The sequence below is a fragment of the Delphinapterus leucas genome, chromosome 19 (assembly GCF_059928025.1).
Source record: "Delphinapterus leucas isolate spDelLeu-1000000601 "Yukka" chromosome 19, BTC_Dleu_Yukka2, whole genome shotgun sequence".
Taxonomy (NCBI): Eukaryota; Metazoa; Chordata; class Mammalia; order Artiodactyla; family Monodontidae; genus Delphinapterus; species Delphinapterus leucas.
In genome coordinates, this window is record NC_143147.1 from 50,292,552 (window position 1) to 50,317,971 (window position 25,420).

The 25,420-nt window shown below is 40.2% G+C and overlaps 1 protein-coding gene and 1 long non-coding RNA gene across 2 annotated transcripts in view; one reads left to right on the top strand and one right to left on the bottom strand.

The window, feature by feature from the left end:
* LOC149746757 (uncharacterized) overlaps positions 1 to 22,996 on the top strand; it is a 50,666-nt gene extending 27,670 nt beyond the window's left edge. Inside the window, exon 3 of the long non-coding RNA XR_016389004.1 lies at positions 21,175 to 22,996. This is a non-coding gene — a long non-coding RNA (uncharacterized LOC149746757). The remainder of the gene's footprint in view (positions 1 to 21,174) is intronic.
* On the bottom strand, positions 1,814 to 9,306 carry LOC111166495 (keratin, type I cytoskeletal 24). Its single transcript, XM_089901258.1, is given in 12 exon segments — positions 1,814 to 2,144; positions 2,146 to 2,168; positions 2,367 to 2,445; positions 2,448 to 2,496; positions 2,703 to 2,920; positions 3,458 to 3,589; positions 3,785 to 3,940; positions 4,204 to 4,360; positions 4,736 to 4,818; positions 5,624 to 5,754; positions 5,757 to 5,893; positions 5,895 to 9,306. Coding segments are annotated over 12 exon segments (1,530 nt in total). The 5' UTR covers positions 6,179 to 9,306; the 3' UTR covers positions 1,814 to 2,063.
* Positions 22,997 to 25,420: the final 2,424 nt, after the last annotated feature.

The window sequence follows — 25,420 nt, forward strand, 5'->3', positions numbered from 1 at the left end:
GCCGTAAACATAGGTCCCAGGTGGTACAGGACTAGAAGACTGGACGTGGGAAGACTCATGGAGAGAGGCTTTCCCGATGTGACTGCGATGGGAGGCCACATACAGCTGGTTTCCATGTCTGTCCTTCTGTCTTTAATCCAGGCTGAATCAGCGAGTTCATATTTCTTAACTTTTCAGTAGAGGAGAAACATCCAAGGTTTAATTTGCTGTAATGCTTTGATGGGAAACATATGTTTGACTTAAGACAGTGTTGCTCTTTTCCTCTGAATAGTGGTTGATGCTTAGCTATCAACTTCATTCTGTGGTTACAGAGTGCCTACAGATTCATTTTTTATGTTTTATTCAGTGTGCCTAGAGGAAAACAAACTACATTATTTGGTTGTTTTTATTATTAAGGTTTGGTACTCTCATGCAGCTCTTATTGATTTTATATTGGAAGGTACAATTTACATGAATTACATTCAGGTTTACTCTTTTGTAATTTTTAATTTGGGTTTTTATGCCAAGTCCCATGTCCTTTTCTTAAGGACTGGCTTGTGGGATTGATGATCTAATTTGTGGTCTGGTCATATTAAATTCCTTGAGTGGAAAGTCCTTACCCAGCCTGGCTTTGTCCTTTGCCTGTTTCTTCCTGAGACTGACCTATACCACCCCCTACCCTACTTTAACAGGCTTCGTTTCCCAAGCAAGACAAGACAGAGCTCTGTGGACCACCCATGGGGTAAAAGACTTCAGCAATGGAGAGTGGGAATAGGAAACACCAGCTTGGCTAAGTGACAAGTTTTGGTTAGAGGTGTGGCTAGATTTCACAAGGGAGCAAATATCTGAGCATCTATTCCCTTTGGGACTTTCAAGGTTTTCGGAAATCTGGCACCATATTACATATCCCATCTTCTTTCCCAAGACTTTTATTTTGACCAGTCTCCTAAAAGCTCTGCAAACATGCACTGTCAGATTCCTGCGGCACTTCTGGTAGATACTGTGGAATCAAGCCCTTCACTGTTAACATCCTGTATTGTCTGCTATCTTCTTTGTGTTTTTAGCTTTCCTCTCCATCTAAAATGTAAGCTTCTTGAAGTAGGAGGTATATCTTATGTTTCTTTTTTTAAAATTAACCAATTAATTAATTTTGGCTGCACTGGGTCTCAGTTGCAGCATGTGGGATCTAGTTCCCTGACCAGGGATCAAACCTGGGCTCCCTGCACTGGGAGAGCAGAGTCTTACCTGCTGGACCACCAGGGAAGTCCCTTATGTTTCTTTTTATCTCATGAAATAGTCAGTTCAGTGATGGACATAAAGAAACTAGACATTAATTAATTATAGAATGATTATTCAATCTCATCCTTTTTTGTGGGCTAAGCTGTTGGCTGTTTTAGGGACACTGAGGTCTAATTTCAGCTATCACTGAGTTCTAATGTGATGTTAAAATTTCCCACATACAGGGGCTTCCCTGGTGGCGCAGTGGTTGAGGGTCCGTCTGCCAATGCAGGGGACACGGGTTCGTGCCCTGGTCCGGGAAGATCCCACATGCCGAGGAGCGGCTGGGCTCGTGAGCCATGGCCGCTGAGCCTGCACGTCTGGAGCCTGTGCTCCGCAACGGCAGAGGCCACAACAGTGAGAGGCCCACGTACCACAAAAAAAAAAAAATTTCCCACATACAAAATGGCTATAATTTTCATTCTCATGAGGAAGACACTATGTAAATAATGAATAATGTGTACATTATTATTTGTAACGATAATGCAGCTAGATCATAATCTAGAGCTTCATTTCTGGGTAAAATATTGCATTTCTTTAAAAATATTCAGAAATAATTTAGTTGACTTGCAAAAGTAAATTTATTGAAGCATAGAAACAATTACAGCAAAGCTGTCATTTCAACTTTTTCAAGAGAATTCTAATAAGAAAAGAAAAAGATGCAGAAAAATTTGTTAGTCATCTATTTCTGTATGGAAACTTTTTCCCGAAGTTAGCCGGAAAGATGGCTAGATTGATGCAACTTCTTCATTCGTGTCTTTTAGATTGTTTTCTCTGAAGGACACTCTTGTTGATCTGGAAATTGCCTATTTAAGCTTCACCTCAGAAAGGTTGCTGACTTGAGATGAGACAACTTTGCCATCCACCACCGCCTCTACGATGGTCTTTAGTCACTCTAGTCTAGCTTGGATCTGAAAATCAAAGAATCACAATGTCAGTCTGGAAACTGTCACAGAAACATACATCAAGAGAAATCCAAATGCGTTCACTGAGTATGTTCTGTCTGGGTAAGATGACGTGAACGCTAGTATACACTTTTTATATGACAAGCAATGCGTGCCTTTACGTTTCAATTATAAAATTACCAGGAACGTGAAAAAAATATCTACCTCTTCCTTGGACAGAACAGCTTCCAGATCTTGAGTCACTAGACATGGATGAATCCCTGGATCCGGTGTTTCTGGACCCCGTGTTTCTGATCCCGAGTTTCTAAAATCAGATCCTCCAAAACCAGAACCACTGGAGAAAAAAAGAATTGTTTTCCTTTGCCGTTTGCAAAGGCAGGAGAAACCCTCCATGCAGAGGGCTCTTTCCCATGAAGGCAGCTGTCATTTGATTGGACTCTTTTACTTTATAAATACAAGTCTGGTCCCCAAGCCCCTTTTTGGTTTCATAATGTAAATACACCAAGGTCTGCGTTTAGCATGTTCCTGACTTTCATTTGCCCTCCTTCTCCATCAAGCAGGCAGTGGTAGGGATCAATCTCCAACTCCAGGCAGGTCTTGATGTCCAGCAGCTGCTCATACTCTGTGTTCTGGCGTTCAGTCTCACCCCAGATCTGGCAGATCTGCTCCTCCAGGCCGCTGATCTGCATTTGAATTTGTGACAGCTGTGCCATGTAGCCAGCCTCCGTGTCAGCCAAGGTTCCTTCCAGGGAGCTTTTCTTTTCTTTCCTTTTCTTTTTTTAACATCTTTATTGGAGTATAATTGCTTTACAGTGGTGTGTTAGTTTCTGCTTTATAACAAAGTGAATCAGTTATACATACATATATGTCCCCATATCTCTTCCCTCTTGCGTCGCCCTCCCACCCTCCCTATCCCACCCCTCCAGGCAGTCACAAAGCACTGAGCTGATCTCTCCAGGGAGCTTTTCTAAGGGAAAAAGCAAATAAAAATTTCATGATGAAAATAAATCATTGGATGATTAAAAAAATACATTTTATAAGATACTAGGAGAAAGGCACTTTCCATGAGTTACAAGCTCTATTGCTCTATCATTGCTTCCTTAATTTTTGTTGCCATTACTTTTTTAAAACGAAATCTTTTATGGAAATAGATATATTACTTTTAACTGGAATGTCTCATGCTTTCAACAGCCACAATACAGTCCTCCCTAATCCTGCATTTATTATGTGCCAAGTGGAACATCTTGGCAAAGAAAACCGAATTGCTCCACTGGAGAGTTTTGAAAAGCACAAACCATGGCCAGTTGGGACTGCAGCTCAATTTCCAGGGCTTGCAGAGTGCGTTTCAGTTCTGTGATCTCATTCTTGGTGGAACTGGCTGGCCTGGCATCAGCATCGGTAGAGATCTGTGCTTGCAGAGATGCGCTCTAAATACAAATAAAACGCAGTCTCGTTGCAGACTGATGTTGAGTTGAGGCTGATGAGATGAGGCTGATGAGATGAGCGGAAGTGGCGCGTGTGTGTGTGTGTGTGTGTGTGTGTGTGTGTGTGCGCGTGTGTGTGTGTGTGTGTGTGTGTATGTGGCTGCGGGCAGGGCTCGGAGGCTCAGGGTGATGATCTACCTGCTCGTTGAACTGCTCTTCAGCCTCGCAGTGGTTCTGCTCAGCCAGGTCCTCATACTGTGCCCTCACGTCATTCAGTAACTTAGTCAGGTCCGTCCCTGGGTTCAGTTCTACGGTCACATCCCCTCCGGAGCTTCGTTGCATACTCTTCATTTCCTAGCATGAAGGGAAAATAGACCAGAGTGATGAAAACTGAAAAGCAATGACTTCCTAAAATGTGCTTAAGCCAACAAAAGGTTGAAACTAGCACACTGAAGGGGAAAAAAAGAACCCAACAAATTCACATATAATTTTCTCATCATTACTTTTCTCCCCCGGTTATAGAAGTTGGAAATCCATCCAGATGGAATTTACTGTCGTAGAATGGATGTGGGGGAAACTCTGTAGGCCAGTCATTTAATCGTGGACCGTGTTCCTACCTCCTGGTGGTTCTTCTTCAGGTAGGCCAGCTCCTCTGTGAGGCTCTCAATCTGCATCTCCAAGTCAGAGCGAGTCACGGTCAGGTCATCCAGCACTTTCTGCAGGCCATTGATGTCAGCTTCCACGGTCTGCCGGAGATGCAGCTCGTTCTTGTATCTGGAAGGGTACAGTACAGCCCATTTCAAAGAGTACAGTCCATCCTTCCATATTCAAGAAAATATTTTCTCCCCTGAGCAATCTGATCATTGAAGGCTAAGTTTTCTCTTAGGGGTTTTTCCCTTGTAAAGAAAAATCTGAGCCTTACATTAATTCTATTGATGGCCAATATTTTTGATAACAAAAATTTCATCCTGAAGCTGCCTTTCTTTTCTTGTTGGTAGAATGATGGTTTTTGAAATGTACCCTTGGGATGTTTGTGAATTCAGGTCTTGATCCCCTAAAAGGTTTCTTTAAAATTTAGAGTAAACTAAGCCAAGGGATTGAATTTTATTTCCCTTAGGACGTTTGTTTTCAAGTCTTCATTTTTCTTACTTCAGTCTGAAGTCATCAGCAGTCAGTCTGGCATTGTCAATTTGCAGAACAATCCCAGCATTTTCAATAGTGGCAGTAAGGATCTAGAAAAGACAATAATAGTGAATAAATCATGGATGCTTTTTACCTGTGTCTACATGCCCACCTGTGAGAGTAGATGTCTCCTGAGTTAGCTTTTAAAGGTGAATTGCTTTGAAAATGTGCTTAGTAATGACACTGCATTGATAATCCTAATGTATTTAGACATCTTTCTGCAAAAATTAACAACTTGCACAGTTATTGGAATGGGCATGGAACGTTGCTTTACAGAACACAATCCTCTGAATATTTCTGGTGCTTTGGAAGATCAGTTGTTCTACGGGCTCTTTCAGAAACAGTGTGAAACATGAATTCCACTTCCAAAAAAGTCTTTAAAAATATACTTCCCATACAACCATGGTTAAACATTTTAGATTCCACCACATTCTCATACAATATTTGCACCAGACTTTCTAGGAAGAAAAATAGTTGTAAGACGATTTAAATCTAGCAAGACACTAAAATACATCAACCTGCCAGAATTAATCACGAAATAATTAGATGAAGCTTGTGTCAACTCATAGCCATCACTCTTATGTTAATCAGCTACCTGGCATTGTATAAATTTTACTCTTATGTAGAAATACTCAAATGTAAGATGCAAACAAAATTAATGTGTATACACATTAATGGATGTCGTGTATACAATACTGTCATAGTTAAAGCACACCAAGTCCCATTTTACATATACAACAAAACAGATATGTTTTCAAATAATTCCTTGATTTAAATTCACCATCATGGTCCATGATCTGATTAAATGGGAAAGCTACAGAAGTAATAGAAATTCAGACATGGCTAGTGTCTCACCTGATTCCTAAGATCTTCAATGATTGGATAGTATTTGCTGTAATCTCTTCCAGCTCCACCAACTCCAGACCCTGGCCCAAATTTGTCATACCACTCCTTGATTTTGTTCTCCAGATCAGCCTCCTCCAGGGGACTTTGTCTAGGTAACTGGCCAGCCAGTCACTGAGGTTCTGCATGGTTTGCTTTTCACCTCCAGAGAAAAGCCCCCCATGGCCAACACCACCACCCATACCACCACCATAGCTGTAGAAGCCTCCGCTAGCACCCCCCGCCGAATCCAGCCCCTCCACCAAAGCCAATCCCAGAGCCTGAAGCTCCTCCCAAACCGCCCCCTATTGAGCAGCTACCAAAACTCCCTCCAAAGCCCCTGCTGGAGCCCCCATTCAGGCCACGGCTGCCGGCCCCTCCTCCGAATCCCCGGGCAGAGCCTCCCCCCAGACTGCATCTGCTTCCGCTGCTGCCACCAGCCCTGGAGGAGGACACGCGAGATGAGCAAGACATGCTGTTCCTGCAAAGGACTGGTTTGTCCAGGTGAGGAGAGGAGATCGGGAACATCCTATTTGCAAGCTGCCTTTTTGGCCCTTATATACATACTTTTAGGGTGTTCCTTTTCCATGTCAGTTCTTAATTCCTCTTACCCTTTTGCTCATCCTCAATTGGATATATATTTTTTTCCTCCCGAATTCACTCTACTGGCTTTTTTTCTGAAGCTGGGTCAGAGCCTCAGGGCATTTACTATATCAAGAAAAAAAGAATAAAAAAGGTGGAGCAAAGCAAAAAAAACTATTTTTCAGAATTATAGTTTTAATCTTTCAGAGGTTTTGATGAGTGATAATTCTTTTCTGAAAGAGCAATTCTGTTAAATTTGCTTCATGATTTCCCACTTGCAGAGCACATCCCCAGATTAACAGATGTAATTAAAATACTTACTAGGACCAGAATGGAAATTTCCCGTCAAACTTGTGACTTTCTGTTCATATTGTTCTCTTAAAGTTGAAATGAGCTTTAGCATCAGCATTTGTTTCAGATTTACTTAATTGTCCTTCTCTGTGATTACTTCAATCAGCGTATTTCTAAGGTTGTTGATGTTTGTGATTTTAGATGATTGTGCTACAAAGATGCTTTTCTTTCTGATTGGATTTGACTCTGATATAATGATACCAATTTCCTTCTTTAGAATCAAATCCTAAGAAACGAAGAGATAATGTTGATTTCTTTGATAACTGGAGAAGGGGAACTGAGTCACTTCTTTTAAAATTTATTTATTATTATTTTTTTGGCTGTGCCACAGGGCATATGGGATCTTAGTTCCCTGACCAGGGATTGAACCCGTGCCCCCAGCAGTGGAAGCACAGGGTCCTAACCACTGGACGGCCAGGGAATGCCCTAAATTTATTTTATTTTTTATTTTATTAAAAAAATTTTTATATGAATCACTTTTTAAAAATAGATCTTTATTGGAGTATAATTGCTTCACACTGCTGTGTTAGTTTCTGTTGTACAACAAAGTGAATCAGCCACATGCATACATATATCCCCATATCCCCTCCCTCTTGAGCCTCCCTCCCACCCTCCCTATCCCACCCCTCTAGGTGGTCACAAAGCACCGAGCTGATCTCCCTGTGCTATGCTGCTGCTTCCCACTAGCTAGCTATTTTACATTCAGCAGTGTACATATGTCGATGCTACTCTCACTTTGCCCCAGCTTCCCCCGCCCCCACCCCCTGTCCTCAAGTCCATTCTCTATGTCTATGTCTTTATTCCTGCCCTGCCCCTAGGTTCATCAGTACCTTTTTTTTTTCTTTTTAGATTCCATATATACGTGTTAGCATATGGTATTTGCTTTTCTCTTTCTGACTTACTTCACTCTGTATGACAGACTTTACATCCAATCATCTCACTACAAATAACTCAATTTCGTTTCTTTTTATGGCTGAGTAATATTCCATTGTATATATGTCGATGCCCCAGCTTCCCCCTCCCACCCTTTGTCCTCAAGTCCATTCTCTATGTCTATGTCTTTATTCCTGCCCTGCCCCTAGGTCATCAGTACCATTTTTTCTCTTTTTTTTAGATTCCATATATATGTGTTAGCATATGGTATTTGTTTTTCTCTTTCTGACTTACTTCACTCTGTATGACAGACTTTACATCCAACCACCTCACTACAAATAACTCAGTTTCATTTCTTTTTATGGCTGAGTAATATTCCATTGTATATGTGTGCCACATCTTCTTTATCCATTCATCTGTCGACGGGCATTTAGGTTGGCTCCATTTCCTGGCTACTGTAAACAGAGCTGCAATGAACATTGTGATACACGTCTGTTTTTGAATCATGGTTTTCTCAGGGTATATGCCCAGTAGTGGGATCACTGGGTCATATGGTAGTTCTATTTTTAGTATTTTAAGGAAACTTCATACTGTTCTCCATAGTGGTTGTATCAATTTACATTCTCACCAACAGTGCAGGAGCGTTCCCTTTTCACCACACCCTTTCCAGCCTTTATTGTTTCTAGACTTTTTGATAATGGCCGTTCTGACAGGTGTAAGGTGATATACCTCATTGTACTTTTGATTTGCATTTTGCTAATAATTAGTGATGTTGAGCATCTTCTCATGTGCCTCCTGGCCATCTGTATGTCTTCTTTGGTGACATGTCTATTTAGGTCTTCCGCCCACTTTTTAATTGAATTGTTTGTTTCTTTGATACTGAGCTGCGTGAGCTGTTTGTATATTTTAGAGATTAATCCTTTGTCAGTTGCTTCGCTTGCAACTATTTTCTCCCATTCTGAGGGCTGTCTTTTCATTTTGCTTAAGGTTTCCTTTGCTGTGCAAAAGCTTTTAAGTTTCATTAGATCCCACTTGTTTATTTTTGTTTTTATTTCCATTATTCTAGGAGGTGGGTCAAAAAGGATCTTGTTGTGGATTATGTCAGAGTGTTTTTCCTATGTTTTCCTCTAAGAGTTTTATAGTGCCTGGCCTTACATTTAGGTCTTTAATCCATTTGGAGTTTATTTTTGTGTATGGTGTTAGGGAGTGTTCTAATTTCATTCTTTTACATGTAGCTGTCCAGTTTTCCGAGCACCACTTACTGAAGAGGCTGTCTTTTCTCCATTGTATATTCTTGCCTTCTTTATCAAAGATAAGGTGACCATATGTGTGTGGGTTTATCTCTGGGCTTTCTATTCTGTACCATTGACCTAGATTTCTGTTTTTGTGCCAGTATCATACTGTCTTGATTACTGTAGCTTTGTAGTATAGTTTGAAGTCAGGGAGCCTGATTCCTCCAGCTCCGTTTTTCTTTCTCAGGATTGCTTTGGCTATTCAAGTTCTGTTGTGTTTCTATACGAATTTAAAATTTTTTGTTTGAATCCTGTGAAGAATGCCATTGATAGTTTGATAGTGATTGCATGGAATCTGTAGATTGCTTTGGGTAGTATAGTCATTTTCACAATATTGATTCTTCCAATCCAAGAACATGGTATATTTCTCCATCTGTTTATGTCATTTTTGATTTCTTTCATCAGTGTTTTATAGTTTTCTGAGTACAGGTCTTTTGCCTCCTTAGGTAGGTTTATTCCTAGGTATTTTATTCTTTTTGTTGCATGGTAAATGGGCTTGTTTCCTTAATTTCTCTTTCTGATTTTTCATTGTTAGTGTATAGGAATGCCAGAGATTTCTGTGAATTAATTTTGTATCCTGAAACCTTACCAAATTCATTGATTAGTTCTAGTAGTTTTCTGGTGGCATCTTTAGGATTTTCTATGTATAGTATCACGTCATCTGAAAACAGTGACAGTTTTACTTCTTTTCCAATCTGTATTCCTTTTATTTCTTTTTCTTCTCTGATTGCCATGGCTAGGACTTCCAAAACTATGTTGAATAAGAGTGGCGAGAGTGGACATCCTTGTCTTGTTCCTGATCTTAGTGGAAATGCTTTCAGTTTTTCACCATTGAGTATGATGTTTGCTGTGGATTTGTCATATGTGGCCTTTTATTATGTTGAGGTAGGTTCCCTCTATGCCCATTTTCTGGAGAGTTTTTTTTATCATAAATGGTGTTGAATTTTGTCAAAAGCTTTTTCTGCATCTACTGAGATGATCATATGGTTTTTATTCCTCAATTTGTTAATTTGGTGTATCACATTGATTGTTTTGCATATACTGAAGAATCCTTGCATCCCTGGGATAAATCCCACTTGATCATGGTGTATATCCTTTCAACATGTTGTTGGATTCTGTTTGCTAGTATTTTGTTCAGGGTTTTTGCATCTATGTTCATCAGTGATATTGGTCTATAATTTTCTTTTTTTGTGATATTTTTGTCTGGTTTTGGTGTCAGGGTGATGGTGGCCTCGTAGAATGAATTTGGGAGTGTTCCTCCCTCTGCAATTTTTTGGAAGAGTTTGAGAAGGATAGGTGTTAGCTCTTCTCTAAATGTTTGATAGAATTCACCTGTGAAGCCATCTGGTCCTGGGCTTTCGTTTTTGAAAGATTTTAAATTACAGTTTCAATTTCATTACTTGTGATAGGTCTGTTTATATTTTCTAATTCTTCCTGGTTTAGTCTTGGAAAACTGCACCTTTCCAAGAACTTGTCCATTTCTTCGTGGTTGTCCATTTTATTGGGATATAGTTGTTTGTAGTAGTCTTTTATAATCCTTTGTATTTCTGCAGAGTCAGTTATGATTTCTCCCTTTTCATTTCTAATTTTATTGATTTGCATCCTCTCCCTTTTTTTCTTGATGAGTCTGGCTAAGGGTTTATCAATTTTGTTTATCTTCTCAAAGAACCAGCTTTTAGTTTTATTGATCTTTGCTATTGTTTTCTTTGTTTGTATTTCATTTATTTCTTCTCTGATCTTTATGATTTCTTTCCTTGTACTGACTTTGGGTTTTCTTTGTTCTTCTTTCTCTAGCTGCTTTAGGTGTAGGGTTAGATTGTTTATTTGAGATTTTTCTTGTTTCTTGAGGTGAGATTGCATTGCTATAAACTTCCCTCTTAGAACTGCTTTTGGGTCATTGTGTTTTCATTGTCATTTGTTTTTATGTATTTTTAAATTTCCTCTTTGATTTCTTCAGTGATCTCTTAGCAGTGCACTGTTTAGCCTCCATGTATTTGTGGGTTTTACAGTTTTTTTCCTGTAATTGATTTCCAATCTCATAGTGTTGTGGTCAAAAAAGATGCTTGATATGATTTCAATTTTCTTAAATTTTCTGAGGCTTGATTTGTGACCCAAGATGTGATCTATGCTGGAGAATGTTCTGTGTGCACTTGAGAAGAAAGTGTATTCTGCCACTTTTGGGTGGAATGTTCTATAAATATCAATTAAATCTATCTGGTCTATTGTGTCATCTAGAGCTTGTGTTTCCTTATTTATTTTCTGTTTGGATGATCTGCCCATTGGTGTAAGTGGGGTGTTAAAGTCCTCTACTATTGTTGTGTTACTGTCGATTTCCCCTTTATGGTTGTTAGCATTTGCCTTATGTGTTGAGGTGCTCCTATGTTGGGTCCATAAACGTTTATAATTGTTATATCTTCTTCTTGGATTGATCCCTTGATCATTATGTAGTGTCCTTCCTTATCTCTTGTAACAGTCATTATTTTAAAGTCTATTTTATCTGATATGAGTATTGCTACTCCAGCTTTCTTTTGATTTCCATGGAATATCTTTTTCCATCCCTTCGCTTTCAGTCTGTATGTCTCTCTAGGTCTGAAGTGGGTCTCTTGGTAACAGCATATATATGGGTCTTGCTTTTGTATCCATTCAGCCAGTCTGTGTCTTTTGGTTGGGGCATTTAATCCATTTACATTCAAGGTTATTATTGATATGTATGTTCCTATTACCATTTTCTTAATTGTTTTGGGTTTTCTTTTGTAACATCTTTACTGGAGTATAATTGCTTTACAATGGTGTGTTAGTTTCTGCTGTATAACAAAGTGAATCGGCTATACATATACATACGTTCCCATATCTCTTCCCTCTTGTGTCTCCCTCCCACCCTCCCTATCCCACCCCTCTAGGTGGTCACTAAGCACCGAGCTGATCTCCCTGTGCTACGTGGCAGCTTCCCACTAGCTATCTATTTTACATTTGGTAGTGTATATATGTCCATGCCACTCTCTCACTTTGTTTGGGTTTGTTTTTGTGGATCTTTTTCTTCTCTTGTGTCTCCCACCTAGAGAAGTTTCTTTAGCATTTGTTGTAAAGCTGGTTTGGTCGTGCTGACTTCTCTTAGCTTTTGCTTGTCTGAAAAGCTTTTGACTTCTCCATTGAATCTGAATGAGATCCTTGCTGGGTAGAGTAATCTTGGTTGTAGGTTTTTCTCCTTCATCCCTTTAAATATATCCTACCACTCCCTTCTGGCCTGCAGAGCTTCTGCTAAAAAATCAGCTGATAACCTTATGGGGATTCCTTTGTATGTTATTTTCTGTTTTTCCCTTGCTGCTTTTAATATTGTTTCGTTGATTTTAATTTTTGTTAATTTGATTAATATGTGTCTTGGTGTGTTTCTCCTAGGGTTTATCCTGTATGGGACTCTCTTTGCTTCCTGGACTTGGGAGACTATTTCCTTTCCCATGTTAGGGAAGTTTTCCACTATAATCTCTTCAAATATTTTCTCAGACCCTTTCTTTTTCCCTTCTTTTTCTGGGACCCTCTATAGTTTGAATGGTGGTGCATTTAGTGTTGCCCTGGAGGTCTCTGAGATTGTCTTCAATTCTTATCATCCTTTTTTCTTTATGCTGCTCCTCGGCAGTTATTTCCACCATTTTGTCTTCCAGCTCACTTATTCGTTCTTCTGCCTCAGTTATTGTGCTACTGATTCCTTCTAGTGTATTTTTCATTTCAGTTATTGTGTTGTTCATGTCTGTTTGTTTATTCTTTAGTTCTTCTAGATCTTTGTTAAACATTTCTTGTATTTTCTCAATCCGTGCCTCTATTCTATTTCCAAGATTTGGGTCATTTTTACTATCATTACTCTGAATGCTTTTTTCGGGTAGATTGCCTATTTCCTCTTCATTTATTTGGTCTCACAGGTTTCTACCTTGCTCCTTCATCTGTGACATCTTTTTGCCATCTCATTTTTCTTTTCCTTTTTTTTATGAGTGGGATTATGTTCCTGTCTTAATGGTTGTTTGACCTGAGGCTTCCAACACTGGAGTTTGTAGGCTGTTGGGTAGAGCTGGGTCTTGGTGCTGAGATGAGGACCTCCGGGAACCCTCACTACGATAAATATTACCTGGGGTCTGAGGTTCTCTGTTAGTCCAGTGGTTCAGACTCAGAGCTCCCACCGCAGGAGCTTTGGCCTGACCCCCGGTTCGTGACCAAGATCCCACAAGCTGCCCGGGGTGACAAAAAAAAAAAAAAAAAAAAAAAAGGAAGAAAGAACAATAACAAAGTAAAAAATAAAATGAGACTAGGAAACTAACAGATATGTTAGAAAAAAATAAAAATAAAAATATAGATGAGACAACAACCAGAAGGTAAAACAGAACCACAATAGTAAATAAGAGGAGAAAAACAAAAAGGTGGAAAAGGCCTTGGCTGTGGAGGGCGGGGCCTAAGCAGGGGTGAGGTTCGGGCGGTGGGTGGGGCCTATGCTTAGGACCCACGGGGCTGGAAAAGGCCCTGTGGGGTGTGGGAGTTGAGGCTTAGGCACAACAGAACAGAAGGGGCCCAGGCGTGCCTCCCATCTGTAGTTTCAGAGGGTGGGAGACTCACCTTGGAGCCCAGCAGGCTTCCTGGGCTCAAGTGGGCAGGGGGAAACGCCCTTGTTCCTCTCCTGCTCCTCTGGTCCTGTAGGGCCCCTCCCACCCGCCTCTCCTGATCTCCCCGGCCTCCCTCCTATGCCCCCAGGACCAACCCAGACCAGAGGGGACCTCTGAGGGTGTAGGACCCAGCCGGAGAGCAGGGCAGATTTCCCTTGCCGATTGGGCAGGGGAAACACTGCGCACGCTCCCTCCTAATCTGAGCCCCTGAGGGTCCCTCCAGGCGTGGGAACCCCTAACCCCTCTCAGCCACCCCTCAGGGGCACTGGTCCTGTCCACCCTCCACTTCTCCTCCCCCTTCAGTCCCCCCACGTCCTACCAGTTATCTTGGGGGTTCTTCCCCTCTCCTTGGGCATCGGGGTCCCCCACCAGTGTCCGGCAGGTGCCCTAGTTGTGTGGAGACTCAAACTCCATGTCTTCCCACACCACCATCTTTGAGAGCTGATTCTAATGTGATTTAAAGTATCCCAAATTTTTTTAAAAAGGAAAAACTCCCCAACTCATGTCATGTAGCTAGTATAACATTAATATAAAAACCTGATAAAGCGGACTTCCCTGGTAGTGCAGTGGTTAAGAATCTGCCTGCCAACGTAGGGGACATGGGTTCGATCACTGGTCCGCAAAGATCCCTGGTCCATGAAGATCCCACATGCTGCGGAGCAACTAAGACCCTATGTGAATCACTTCTGAGAACCAGTGTTAGGCCTGGAGTGATTTTGCGGATACCAAAATCTGGAGTCTCCCGTCTACTCTCTGCTCAGGTTTTTTTCTATTTTTGTTTAAAAGGTATTTAGAAAAGAGGATCTGGATCCACTTCCGATAACTAATGTTATGATTGGGGTCATATTTTATAGATACTGAAATCTAGAATCCTCCCCTGTCTTTCACTTTCTGCTTCCTGTTTTTCTGTCCCTTTGTTCTTTAGATTATTTCCATTTGCCTCTGCTAGTAGTTTCTCTGTTTTGAAAGTGTTTTTTTTTTCTTTTTTTAAAGACAAATACTGTATGATTCTATTTATATGAGGTACCTGCTGTAGTCAAATTCAGAGACAGAAAATAGAATGGTGGTTGCCATGGGCTGGGGGGAGAGGAAATGAGTTGTTCGGTGGGTACAGAGTTTTATTTTGCAAGATGCAAGTAGTTCTGGAGATTGGTCACATAACAATGTCAATGTACCTAACACTCCTGAACTGTACACTGAAAAATAATTAGGATGGTAAATTTTTTTAAATTAATTAATTAATTTGATTTTGGCTGTGCTGGGTCTTCGTGGCGGCGCGCAGGCTTTCTCTAGTTGCGGCGAGCGGTGGCTACTCTTTGTTGTGGTGCGCGGTCTTCTCATTGCGGTGGCTTCTGTTGTTGCGGAGCACGGGCTCTAGGTGTGCAGGCTTCAGTAGTCGTGGCACGTGGGTTCAGCAGTTGTGGCTCGCAGGCTCTAGAGCACAGTCTCAGTAGTTGTGGTGCACGGGCTTAGTTGCTCCACGGCATGTGAGATCTTCCTGGTCCAGGGCTTGAACCCATGTCTCCTGCATTGGCAGGCAGATTTTTAACCACTGCACCAGCAGGGAAGTCCCAGGATGGTAAATTTTATGTTATGTGCATTTAACCACAATTTTAAAAAAGTGTTTTTGTTTTGTTTTGTTTTGTTTTTAAAGTATAGATGCTTCCAAAAATATTTCTTGGCCTTCTGAGCTTTAGGCTCAAGTCGCTGACTTTTGTTTATTTACAACTTTCTTGCTTATCTTGGCAAGCTTGTTAAACTATGTGCTTGCTTGAATCTTTATATTCAATCATTTGTTATCCAGTGCTCTGCCTTCTTTTAATTTTCCTTAGACTGCCTTTGATGGGGACACCTTATGAAATAGTGATCATTCCTTTTACTGTGTAACTTTAAGTTCTTAGCTTTTAGGTTCTACCACATTGTTTTTGCAGTAGTGGTGTGTGACTGTTCTTACATTTAGCGTGCCACTGCTTCGAGGGGTACAAGGTGTTTCCCAAGCTTGAAATCGTTAAGCTGGGAGTAATTCTCATATCCTACTAAGGTAGGTTAAAAAATGCGCCACCCATTACAGTATGTTGGTCATCTTGCCTCACCCCTCCCCAAAGCTATGAAACCAAAGAAGTCTAAACACTAATGGCTAAATTATATGCAAATATTAGAGATGGGAGGAAAAACATCTTTCTTCTCCTCCCTCTTAAAATCATGAAATGTAATCTTTCCACTTTCAAAAAGGTTGGCATTTGGCTAAAAGGTTTAAAGAAAGGAATAACTAAGTGAAAAATTTGATGAAACTTAGAAATTTGAGATCCTGGGTAGAAAGAGCTTTAGGTGGAAAGAGCTTTAGGTGGAAAGAATGAGAAAAGACAAAATTTAGCAGTATCTTTGGCCTCTGAATTTTGTCTGAGGTTTGTGGAATTTTTCTTTAGTTGTCTTCTGAGTTGTGGCAGTTTCAGTTTGCAAGCTTTATATACCTTATGTTTTGGGATATTTGGACATTTGGGTCACAACTGAGGAAGCTTGTGATGTCAGATATTCTGTCTTGTTTCCTATTTTTTAGCTTTCTTCTTAATACAATGTTTAATGCTGGTATCTATGTCTTATTGGTATTTAAAATTCAGCTTAAAAATTAAGTTATTCTGAGATACTTCTCTGACATTATTCTTTTAGTCTATACTTTGGAGATGACCGCTGGGAAGGGTATTTAATGAATAAAATAGCCATTACTGCCTCAAATTCTTTGCCTAATGAGGCAGTGTGTAAATAAATGTAGACATAAATCCATAGGAGTTCCTTCCATTTGTATTTCCTTAAATGCATTTTTATGCTTTCTGTATCTATGTGCCTTTTCTTTTAAATGGTGAATCAATCCAACAGACTAATCTTGAGTGATTTGCAAACTGTCTAGAATGTTGGCATTTTGTGGATTAAAGAATCTTAATCACATACGTAAATAAAGTTTTCTTCTTGCCTGAAGTGTTAGCAATTCTTGTATAAACATTAGTCTCCATTGTTCCGAGACATCCCCGAATTTAATACGCACTCTATTTGAAATAATGATTTGCCAAAGATCACAAATGAGTTCTCGGCATTTCTTTCATCTGTAAAATGAAAGCTTCAAGAATCTGGTGAGGCTCCAGTGAAACAGAATGTTCAGAAATGCTGGCTTCAGTGCCTGGCATCCAGTGGTTGTTGAATACATAATCGTTTAGAAGCAGTGGACTGAACCTCAGATGTCCAGGCTCCCAGTTCAATGCTCTGCCTTCAGTTACATGTAGGTTTGAATACTTTGTGATTAGCGGTTTATTTATTCATTTATTTTTACCTGTAAAGAATCATATAAACTACACTTCACTGTAGAACATGATTTTTATAAGTGCAGAATGATTTGCAAATAGTAACCAACAGCATTGTTTTTGGTGAGATAGATTTGCATTTTAAAAGATTACAGAGGAATAAACTGCATGTTTTTAGATTAGGAGGAAAACCAAATAACGAAAGGTATGGCATGTTGCCCCTGATGAGTCTTTCAAGTTAAGAATAGAATGAACTCAGGGCTTCTGCCTTCTGTTCACTCCAGAAAATATTCTGTTATGAGTCTTTCAAATAAAAACACAAGATCAGAATAGCTAAGGGAAGGAGGCGGGCACAGTGTATTTGTGGAGTGTAGGCAGAAATTTTTGTGGCAGACAGTACGGAAAAGGGAAAAGCTCCCAGCTGATGTGTGCACAGCCTCTTTGTAATATGCCACATATTGTAGAGAGATAATAAATATTCACTGAATGAAAGGATGAAAAACAGCACGGCTTGACTTGCTTCACGAGCAATTTGATCACTTTTGTCCTTTACCATGTGTTCTGCCTCCTAAGTCTTTATTTCTCCACCTTCTGGGTTTGTAATTCAGGGTGTGTGTGTGTGTGTGTGTGTGTGCGTGTGTGTGTGTGTTGGTGGGGGGAGGTGTTGTTTGGGGAAAGGGCAGGGAAGGACCTGCCAGAATGAGCCGGGGCCTCCCCTGTAGGGAATCGTTGTTTAGGTCAGTGTCCTGGTGGTGGCCACTGTGAGCGCCCCTAGGCTCAACTACTTGGAAGAAACAAAAATTGCAACAATAAGTATCCTGAAAGGACACTCCAGCTGGATCTGGCACCATCCCTAAATCGATTTCAACCCAGTGTTCTTGTCAGACACCAAAGAAGTTACAAACACCTACAAAAATAGAGCAGAAATCCACCCATGCTGTGACTGTTTCTCTTCCTTCACGCCTTCCTCTCCCTTCCTGAATTTGTTCCCTGTCACCTTTTCCAATCTTCCCTTAATAGCTTCCGTTAAGCGTGTCTGTTTGAAGCCTTCCTCTTCCCCACCTGCATCTGTTTGGCACCATTTTGCCAAATTTTGTTCTAAGAGAAAATGACTTAGCTTTGTGCTTGTCGTGCTCGAATGCTCTAGAATCCCTTTATGCAGCTCAGTTTTTAAATTTTCCTGAAGATCATTTAGCCAGTTTATGGAGAGTTAAGAGAATGGGCAAGTGACTTTGTAGGGTTGGAGAGTTAAGACAGATTGAAGTAAGCACAGGGACTTATTTTTTGCTTGAGAGGTCCTTTTGGACCTTTCTTCATACCAGGTAGACAATAGCTTCTATTCAGAGAACGCACAGACATCTATAACCCAGATGGTAATGTGAGCGGCAAGACCCAGCCTCCCGTGGCTCCTGCCATTGCTAAGTCAATCCTCTGGGCATTCTCCCCTCTGTCTCTCTGAGGTTGACCCCTCAGATCTGACCTTCTGATCACAGAGAGGCTACAAACTTTTGGTCAAGGAGTCCCAGTGGTAAAAGAATAATTTTATAGGAAGGAATGGGATGGTATTTTATCTCATAGGCTCAGGGGAAACCTTCACCTGTTCATGTCCTCTGTCCTCAGCCATCAGGACTATGACACTTTATAAATATTGTTCTCAAATTCCAACATCTTGGGTGTCTCTAGATGAGGTCACAGTCTCCTGATCTGGAAAACTATTATATCGGACTCTATAATTCTCAGGTTCCCTTCGAGCTCTAATATGTAGCAATTCGGTTACTAAGTGCATCACTTTCTGGTCAGATTTACGAAGTGTTTTATATTACAGTCAGGAGGGATTTCCTTTACTAGCCCGTAAGCTGCAGAAGTTCAGCACTTGTACTTAAGAACTGGGTAGACTGATGCTTATATTTGGTAGAAATCGTGCCAAATTAGAGGTTAGCAGTTACAGGTCCTCCTTAACTGGCCTGTACATGTCCATTCCGAGAGGAAACCTGATAAAGATAGCTGACTGAGGAAGGGGGGCTTGCCGAGGAATTCTTCCAAGGCAACCTTCCAATCGGAGTTACAATTGACTAAGTACTCACAGTAGCCTGTTTCTTACTCTCTGCTTTGTCTTGACCTTGTTTGGTCCGGCTTCTCTCTTTTGCGCAGGCCCTTGATCTGCTTGCCCTCAGGCTTCAGCGAGCACACACACACACACAAAAGGTGGGACATGCCCCCTTATCAACTTCTCCTGGGAATCATCTGACCACAGAGAGACCCTCTTCCTGTCAGACCTCAGTGGTCATTCCTCCTAGCTTGCCCTGCTTCCTCTCCAAAGATTCTGCTTATCTCTGCCTGCCTCCTCTTTTACTCTATAAAAGAAAACCCCTTGGGCTTCCCTGGTGGCACAGTGGTTGAGAGTCCGCCTGCCGATGCAGGGGACACGGGTTCGTGCCCCGGTCCGGGAAAATCCCACATGCCGCGGAGCAGCTGGGCCCGTGAGCCATGGCCGCTGAGCCTGCGCATCCGGAGCCTGTGCTCTGCAATGGGAGAGGCCACAGCGGTGAAAGGCCCGCGTACCACAAAAAAAAAAAAAGAAAACCCTTTTTCTGTATGATTTTGACACACTTGCAGATTTCTGAGATCACAGCAATCTCCCCATTGCAAGAGTCTTTCTAACGAAAGTCCTCCTTAATCGTTTTTATTTGACACAATAAGAATTCAATAATAAAAAGACAACCCGAACAACCTTAATTTGTAAATGCAGATACATTCTCCTAAATAACTCTTGGACCAAAGGAAATCAAAGCTGATGTTACAAACCAACTTGAAAGTAATGAAAAGAAGAAAACTTTGTACCTGGACTTTTGGGTTATAGCTGAAATTATAGAGGAAAATGTATAGCCTCACATGGCTGCATTATTAAAGAGAGACTAATAATGAAGAAACTTACTACAAATTTTTTAAAGAACAACAAGATCAAATGGATGAAAAATAAATTAATAAAAATAAGAGCTGACATCATTGAGATAGAAAGTAACGAATACATACAGACGCTCAAAAACCGGTTCTTTAAAGAGACCATTAAAATAGATGACCTCTTTGTGACCCTGGTTAAGGAAAAGAGAGAGAGATTCAAAATGTATAAGATTAGAAAAAAAATTAGAAAGATTAGAAATGGGAAAGGAGACATAACCATGGGTTCAGGAAAGGTTAAAATAATTATAAAAGAATTCCATGTACAAGTTAATGGAACACACTTTGGAGATCTTTCTAGTACTTAGCCAAACTGTTATTTGCCCATGAGTGATCTCCGTGCTCATCAGACCCATCCCACCAAGGCTCATCCCAGGCACAGAGACTGGGTAAGGCTCAGGTAGACAGTCTACCTGCACTGGCCCCGGGGCACAAGGCTGACCCCCAGAGAACAGAGCTGTTGAGAAACCGTTGCAGATCTGTGGCCTCGGATGGGAAGGGCTCACAGGACAAGTCTGAATAGAGAGGCTGTAGATCTGGGCCAGGCTTGGGAGGGTTGGCTGTGGGCTTAGGACCCAGGGGGCCAGCCTGTATGGTTACTGTTTTGTGGAGGGAACCCATGGGAATGCTGGCTCAGAAGCCAGAGCTTTTCAGGAAGGGAGAAAAGGAACAATATTCAGCTCTGATGACTAGATGAGTGAGAAACAGTTCCCAGCAAGCAGCTGTTCTTCTTCGATGCCTGTGCCCTGGAGGGAGACAGAGAAACCAGGTGTCTGGGAATCCTTGGTTGAAGGGTACCTGGTAAGCCTAGCATCCTTCCCCAGTGGCGTCAACAGCAAGTCCAGGGGCTACCATTGCCCTTCTGGGTGCAGAGTGGACACAAGTATTTCTAAAAAGGGCAAATGGATGATGTTTATGTACTAACCCGTCACCTCTTCACGGTAGGTGACTGGGTATTTCTAGAAGCCCTTTGACGTGATTAGTCCTGGAGCCAAGGACCCAAACCATGCCCTGTTCTCTTCTTTCCATGTATCCACATTTTACCACAGTTCAAACCCTGCTTCTTCTAGAATGCTTTTCTTGCCCCACTCACAAATTCCTAATTTACCAGCTTCTCTTACCCATGCACTTCTTCTTTCTTAATTGTTCTTAAAAGTTTCTACCACATTTCTTACCGCTTGGCTACTCTTTTAGTTTTTTTCTTAAAAATGAAAAAAAGGAACATTGAAAAAACATTTAAATATACATATGGTTTTTCGTTGAAGATATAAAAATTTTACCAGTAGTACATATTTATTTCAGAAAAATTAGAAAATGTATATAAACATGTAGCTGGAATAAACATCACTCATATTTCCACTACCCATGAATAGTCACTGTTAACATTTATATGTATATTGTTTCAAATTTTTAATAAGCATGTATATAATTTGCATACAATTATTTTTCTTGTACAAGTAGATGACACTGTATTTATTGTCTTGAAACTCTACTTTTCATTTCTCAATTGATGACTGACATCTTTTCAGGTCAATACATGAAGCTGAACATTCCTAATGGCTGCATGAGACTCCTCTGATGGGCTTTGATGGGTGTTTTCTAACAGTCTGTTGATTCTTCATTGTTGGATATTTTATTATGCTTAATTTTTCACTATGATAAACACTGCTAGGAGGAATGGACATATAATAAATAACTGATTATTTAAGAATAAATTCCTAGAAATGGAGTTGCTGGTATATTCTTTTCTTAAAGGCTTTTGATACCTGTTGCTGAGTTGTTCTCATGAAGTTTTTGTTAATTTATTGATACATTCCATCCAGCAATGTATTAGTGCCTTTTGTCTACACCCTTGCTAAAATGAATATTATCATTAAACAAACTGGACCTGTTTTGATGCCTTTCTTTGATTACTAGAGATGCTGGGCGTTGGGCACTTTTTAATGTTTGTTGGCCATTCATACTTCATGAAGTACTTATGTGTATCATGTACCCATAGATCTGTTCATGAATTTATATGCTGGGGACATCAGTCCTTGAACAGCCATATATAAGTACCGTGGAAACCCCTGGTACCATGTGGCATTGCTGAAAAATTTAGACATAAAGTGATTGGGTGTTGGTGCTCATTCTGCATCCAGCCCCCAAGAAGGTGGGCTAAAGCTTGTAATTTTCTGGGGTGAGGAAGGGCTATATGGCTGGTGGACAGGCAGGGCTAGGGGGTGGTGGTTAGGGAAGGGGAGTTTCAGGAATGGGGAAGTTGAGGATGAGTCAGGCCAGCTAAACAGGCTGCGGATTCCTGGAACTGCTGCTTTCTTGGGAGTCAGCTGGTCCCTGAATTCTCTCCTGGTTTTAGACATAGAAGACAGCTGCCAGCAGGTGGCGCCAAACTGCAGCTGGCAGAGGATTTAAATTGCACAGCCCAAATCTGTAGTTGCCTGACTGGCTAGATGCTTGGATGCCCCTTTGCGTTGGGATGGATTTTTACCATATTCTATTAAGGTTTAAAAGGCTTTTAAACTAAGTTAAAACAGAGAAAAAAACTGTACTTCTATTTTCTCTGATTCTTTTTGTTAAAATGAACCTAGAAGAAAATGACTGTTTTGAAAGTGAGGTAGAAAGGCATTGAGGCATGATGCTCTTTTGTGATGTCTTTTTCTTCAATTTGGTTTTCATATTCATTTATAGATCAGCACTCGTCAAAGTTTTGAAAACATCAACTGGGCAATTGACCTCCATTCTGTTCTGTAGATAAAGCTTATTTTCATACCAATGCTTTGGGAAAGTGGTTAAAATTTGGTTCAAATAAGAATATTTCTAAAGTGTTTTCTATTAAATTATACGCACTTTCTGCTCTCTAGTCCGAAGACTTTAGGCAAGTTTTGAATAATTCTCTAGCACTTAGAAAGGGATGAAGAATGCATAATAATTTAGACCAATTTATTTCTTTTAAAATTAAAAAATTAAGACCCAGAATGATGAGTGAAGATTTAAAAGTAGTTAGTGGTATTGCTTAAGTAAAGCCCCAAGGCACCTGCATTTTAATCTGCTTATTTATTCATAAGGTAAAGAATATTCCCCATCACATTGCTTTGTAGATTTTGATGTTGTGTTCCAAAAGGAAGTGGGAGCAAAATGTCTGTCTGAATAAACTGGAGTCCTGTCTTCCTGCTGTGCCATAAGATTTTCAAAATTAGATTTGGGAATTTTGATAGCTTCAGAATAAGTTATTTTGGGGAAAGGATAAGTTTAATAACTGCTTTCTTAATTGCTCACATTACATATTGTATAACAAGGTAATATGATTATTTCAAATTCATTGCATTGTTTCTGATTAATATAATCAGAATATATATAATATATATATCATAATATATAATATATATATTATAATATATTATATATATATAATATAATAGTTGGTGCTATTGCTTCATTCATTTACCATTCACCTATTACTCTATTCACTTATGATTGTATTTGCTTATTAGTCTCTTATTTATTATTCAATTTGTTATATTTATTTATCAATTATTCTGTTTGTTTATTCTATTACCTAATTTCTATTTATAATTCTATAATTTATCATTCTATTATTTATTATTTTATTTTATCATTTATCATTCTATTATTAGCTTATATTTTATATACCAGTAATAAGTCAATTTTTATCAATTATTAATTAAACATCTTGCAAAAAATACTCTGCTAGATCTTGGGAATAAAACTGACAAGTCACAGTCCCTAATCTCAAAGAACTTGTGAATAATTTTTGTTGTGTTTTATATGATCACAGCAAGTCTTCTCTTATGTAACTTTCACAATGTTGAGAAAGTGTCAGAAAAATAATTCACTTTTTTTTTCTTTTTTTTACTAAGAAACAATAGAGATTATTTACTGTCTCCATAGTTGACCTAGTTGTAGACTCTTGGTTGCTGATGGCTTATTTATCATCTTCCCTTGCTTACAAACAGCTGCCCTAGTTAGAGACCCAGTTTCCGTGTAGCATGGTCCTTTCAGCTCACCTTGCCATCCCACTACGTACCTCACACCACCTTCTGTCACAGACTTCTATTATATCCTTCTACCCAGCGGTAGAAACCAGATTCTCTCTCTAGTGTTGCTGCTGAAGTTTTGAGCGGCTGCCCTGCTGCTAAAACCAAGACCCCATCTGTCATCTGCTGCCAAAGACTTGGCCACCTCCATAAGGCCCATTAGTCCAAATTCCTTTCCACCATAAAGCTGTCGGGGCCAACGTGGGCAATGCTGGAGAGGAGAGCACCTATGTTCCTGCTGTTGGGCGCTCCAAGTCATTCTAGAGTGCCAATGTCATTAGTGGTATGTCCTTTCTATATTAAATTCAACAAATATTTATCGAGCACTTACTCTGATTGATACTGTTCTGGGAACCAGGGATAGTACATCAACAGATCTGCAGAATTTCAGGTCAGCTACATGTGGTTAAAATAAGCTAGTGTGGAATTTTATAGCTATTTATAACATTGTTTCTAAGAAAGTATATTCAAGTTCCCAAAGGTCAGCATGTCATGGAGCCTAAAGAATCCTGGAGCCACATTTTTGCACTTCCACCTCCCCAGTTATTATCGCTACTTATCAGCTGTGTGATGTTGAGAAAATTACTTAACATCTGTGTGCCTTGGTGTTTCTTCATCTGTAAAGTGAAGACATTAGTTCCTACTTCATAGAGTTGTCATAAGGATTAAACAAATTATATTCGTAAAGGACCATGAATAATACGTGACATATGGTAAGTGTGAAATATGTTTGTTACATAGAAAAGTTTATAAACAACTCTTGGAATACAACCCCCTTTTGAACAGAAGACTGCTTTTGTTTTTAATGACAAGTTGAGGTAATCAATAACCACTATGTCACTGACCATTTAAAAATAGCTCCCAAATTTTGATCACTAGCAGCAGTTACCTAAAAAATAGAAGGCAAGATTATGTATATGTTGCGATGCATTAGGTTTTATTTTAAAAATCCCACAAAACTATTACCTATAGGAAAGAGGTTGAGGAGTATAGGTTTCTTGCTTGACTCATTAATTCTTCAATTACTGAATGTTCGCTGTAATCTCTGGCTGGACCAAATCTCTATGGATTTTGATTTTCGAATCAGCAGCTTGTTTATCCTGTATTCTGCTAACTGAGGTTCCAGATGGTATGTTTTTCACCTGGGAAAAGCCTGCTGTTGTAGATCCCAGTCATTACATCATGACACTGCCTTAACTGTAGGAGTGTTTATCACCATGGAAACCTATACTTACGCCTGCACCACTATCCCTAATTGGCATCGTGTCATTTTTCAAGTTTGTTCTAATGACTCATCAGATTCAAGACTTTTTGCCTCTTTAAATAAGAAATCATTTTCTTGTCTAATCTCTTCTGCTATTCATGCTTGCATTTCTACAACACTTTTGTGGTTTTCAACCCTTCAGCCTAAGTATTAGAGTGTAAGTAAATGCTTATGAGCGACGGTCAGGAAATTTTATTTATTTATTTATTTATTTATTTTGGGCTGTCTTGGGTCTTCGTTTCTGTGCGAGGGCTTTCTCTAGTTGCAGAGAGTGGGGGCCACTCTTCATTGCGGTGCGCCGTCCTCTCACTGTCGCGGCCCCTCTTGTTGCGGAGCACAGGCTCCAGACGCGCAGGCTCAGTAGTTGTGGCTCACGGGCCTAGTTGCTCCGCGGCATGTGGGATCCTCCCAGACCAGGGCTCAAACCCCTGTCCCCTGCATTAGCAGGCAGATTCT